This window comes from Thermothelomyces thermophilus, chromosome 6, assembly GCF_000226095.1.
Source record: "Thermothelomyces thermophilus ATCC 42464 chromosome 6, complete sequence".
NCBI classification, from domain to species: Eukaryota; Fungi; Ascomycota; class Sordariomycetes; order Sordariales; family Chaetomiaceae; genus Thermothelomyces; species Thermothelomyces thermophilus.
The window spans coordinates 1,454,331-1,456,485 of record NC_016477.1 but is presented as its reverse complement, the minus strand read 5'-3'; the positions used below and the strand labels follow the sequence as shown (position 1 = coordinate 1,456,485).

The 2,155-nt window shown below is 54.3% G+C and overlaps 1 protein-coding gene across 1 annotated transcript; it reads right to left on the bottom strand.

Moving 5' to 3' along the window:
* Positions 1-300: 300 nt before the first annotated feature.
* On the bottom strand, positions 301-1,774 carry MYCTH_2310277 (uncharacterized protein). Its single transcript, XM_003665937.1, has 2 exons — positions 1,010-1,774; positions 301-881 (listed from the first exon to the last, which is right to left on the bottom strand). Exons 1-2 carry the CDS (start codon positions 1,653-1,655, stop codon positions 439-441), a joined length of 1,089 nt encoding a protein of 362 aa, XP_003665985.1. The 5' UTR covers positions 1,656-1,774; the 3' UTR covers positions 301-438.
* Positions 1,775-2,155: the final 381 nt, after the last annotated feature.

Genomic DNA, 2,155 nt, shown 5'->3' with positions numbered 1-2,155 from the left:
GTACCTATTTATACATCATCAATCAGGCCGACATGCGTCTGCGAGAGTCTTCCACCATCCACGAGATGTTATTAATTACCGGTTCCTATGTACCACTCCCCATGCCCATTCAATGCCCTTGATTGCTCCATATGAAAGCGTCTGTTGGCGGTCCCTTGTTTGATTCTCCTTTCCAATTGTTTACCTAACCTAGTCCTCCCCCTCCCAAGTTTTATTGACGTCTCACATTTCTCCCGCGATGACGCTTAATTAATTACTGCTCTACTCCTTCGGTGCCTGTGACCGGGGCTGTCTCGTTCCGAAAACTGCGTTCCTGCTTCCCTCTACCAATTTCAAATTTTCATGCTCAGATATCTATGCTGGCACGTTCTCCCTGCTAACCAAACCCGTGGTCTGTACAAGCGTTCCACCTGGGTATTATTATTATTACCTACCCGCTCAGCTCGCGCCTGTGCCGAGGCCCATCTTCATACGCTGCGCAGCCAAGCGCTCCTTGTGGTGCGGCTCCAGCACGTCCCGCTCCATCTTCAGCTCCTCGATCGTGGCCAGAAGGTCCTGGTACGCCAAGCTTGGATCGCGGCTCTTGCGGTCGCGATGCAGGCTGCGGCCGCGGGCGAAGACGTCCGACAGGGCCTGCATGATGGCGTTGGCGCTCTGGGTGACGGCGGTGGCTTGCGCCGGGAGCGGGCCGAGCTCCTCGAGCCGCTGCCGTTGGCTCCTCGACGTGGACCCCAGGACCTGGCAGTCGCGCTGCGTCCCCGCGGGGTCCCAGGACCCGGAAAAGGTGCGATCAGGGGTGTCCGTGGTGCGGCGGTTGACTTGTTCGTGGTAGAAGTCCAGGAGCTTTTGGATCACGGCAAGTCGGCGTTTCTGAATAAGCTCTGATCATTTTTAAACATTTCACAGTCAGCCAGACAGCCAGACAGATGGAGACATACAGAGAATAATTAATTACAAACGATTAATTACGGGAAAACGGGATAATTAACTCGGGTAGGTAGGTAGGTACCTAGGAGGTCAGGAGGTCCGTAGTTTTGCTCCGGGCGTATTGTCTCACCCTTATATGAGACCTGAGTTTCGCTATCGGAATCGTTGGAAATCGACACGGAGAAGACGAGGTGTGTTATGACTGATGAGAGCATTCCTTCGTCTCCGAGTTCCCAGGCAGCATGAATTCTCAGCATCAACTCACGACCGGTCACCCGCGATCCAGTGCCCGGGGGTGTCGGGAGTCGGAGATGGATCCAGCAGGCGGCCCAGGGTTGGAGGAGCGCGGTCATGTCATACTTGTCGGCGACGAGCAGGATCTCGTGCACCTCGCCGAGGCTCTCGACCCTCTGTACCAGGCCGAACTTGGAATGGATGATGGCGAGAAGGATGCCCATCGGCCATGGGTTGTCGTCGGGAAGATCTACGCGCCAGTTCCCCTCGGTCGGCTTCGCCTCTTTCCAAGGACCAAAGAGCATGATCTTCCAGATCGGAGACGCGCGCCGCATCGTCGCCGAGCAGACTCGGAAGTCCTGTGCCTTGCCAAGCTCGGAGCCAACGCGTAGGACGAGATCACCGTCGACGTCCATCTCCATCATCTGGGGCCCGTCGCGATGGACGGAGCCGGCCGTGGTTGGCGGCGGCATCGAAGGGGGCAATGATTCCATTGTTGCGCCTTGCGCCAATGTCCACGAGCTTCACTTGACGAGTGTCGTGAGAGATGCATTTGACTAGGAAGGGAACTGATGCAATACGTGTCTGCGGACGCGTCTATTATATATAGTTAGTGTAGGTCCTGGCTTTTTGGGGTGGAGCCCTCTCTGGGTTGCCTGTGCGCCACCCTCCTTTTCTACCTTCGCTGCCTGATGTACATCCGTACTGTAGTACGTTGTCTGCGGACGCGTCTTTCATGTAAGGTTAGATTAGATAATAAGCCCTTATAGGTCCTGGTCTTATAGGTAGAGCCCTCTTTGTGCCCACCCTCTTCTTATACCAGGGCCAGCATACAGGAACAAACAAAGAAGGGAGATCGAACTATTGAACTATCTTGATTTTATTTTACAACCCATAACTTCCATCAGGAACCCTGAAGTGACTAATTAGAGTCCTAATAGATACCTACATTCTTTAAATTGTGAGCGAACGAATGCGTCACACGTAGCTCGCT

Bases quoted from the DNA above. Each gene is read 5' to 3' on its own strand.
- MYCTH_2310277 (XM_003665937.1), bottom strand. From the start codon at position 1,655: ATGGAATCATTGCCCCCTTCGATGCCGCCGCCAACCACGGCCGGCTCC. The intron at 882-1,009 runs GTACCTACCTAC...AAAAATGATCAG, and splicing joins CGGACCTCCTGACCTCCTAG to AGCTTATTCAGAAACGCCGA.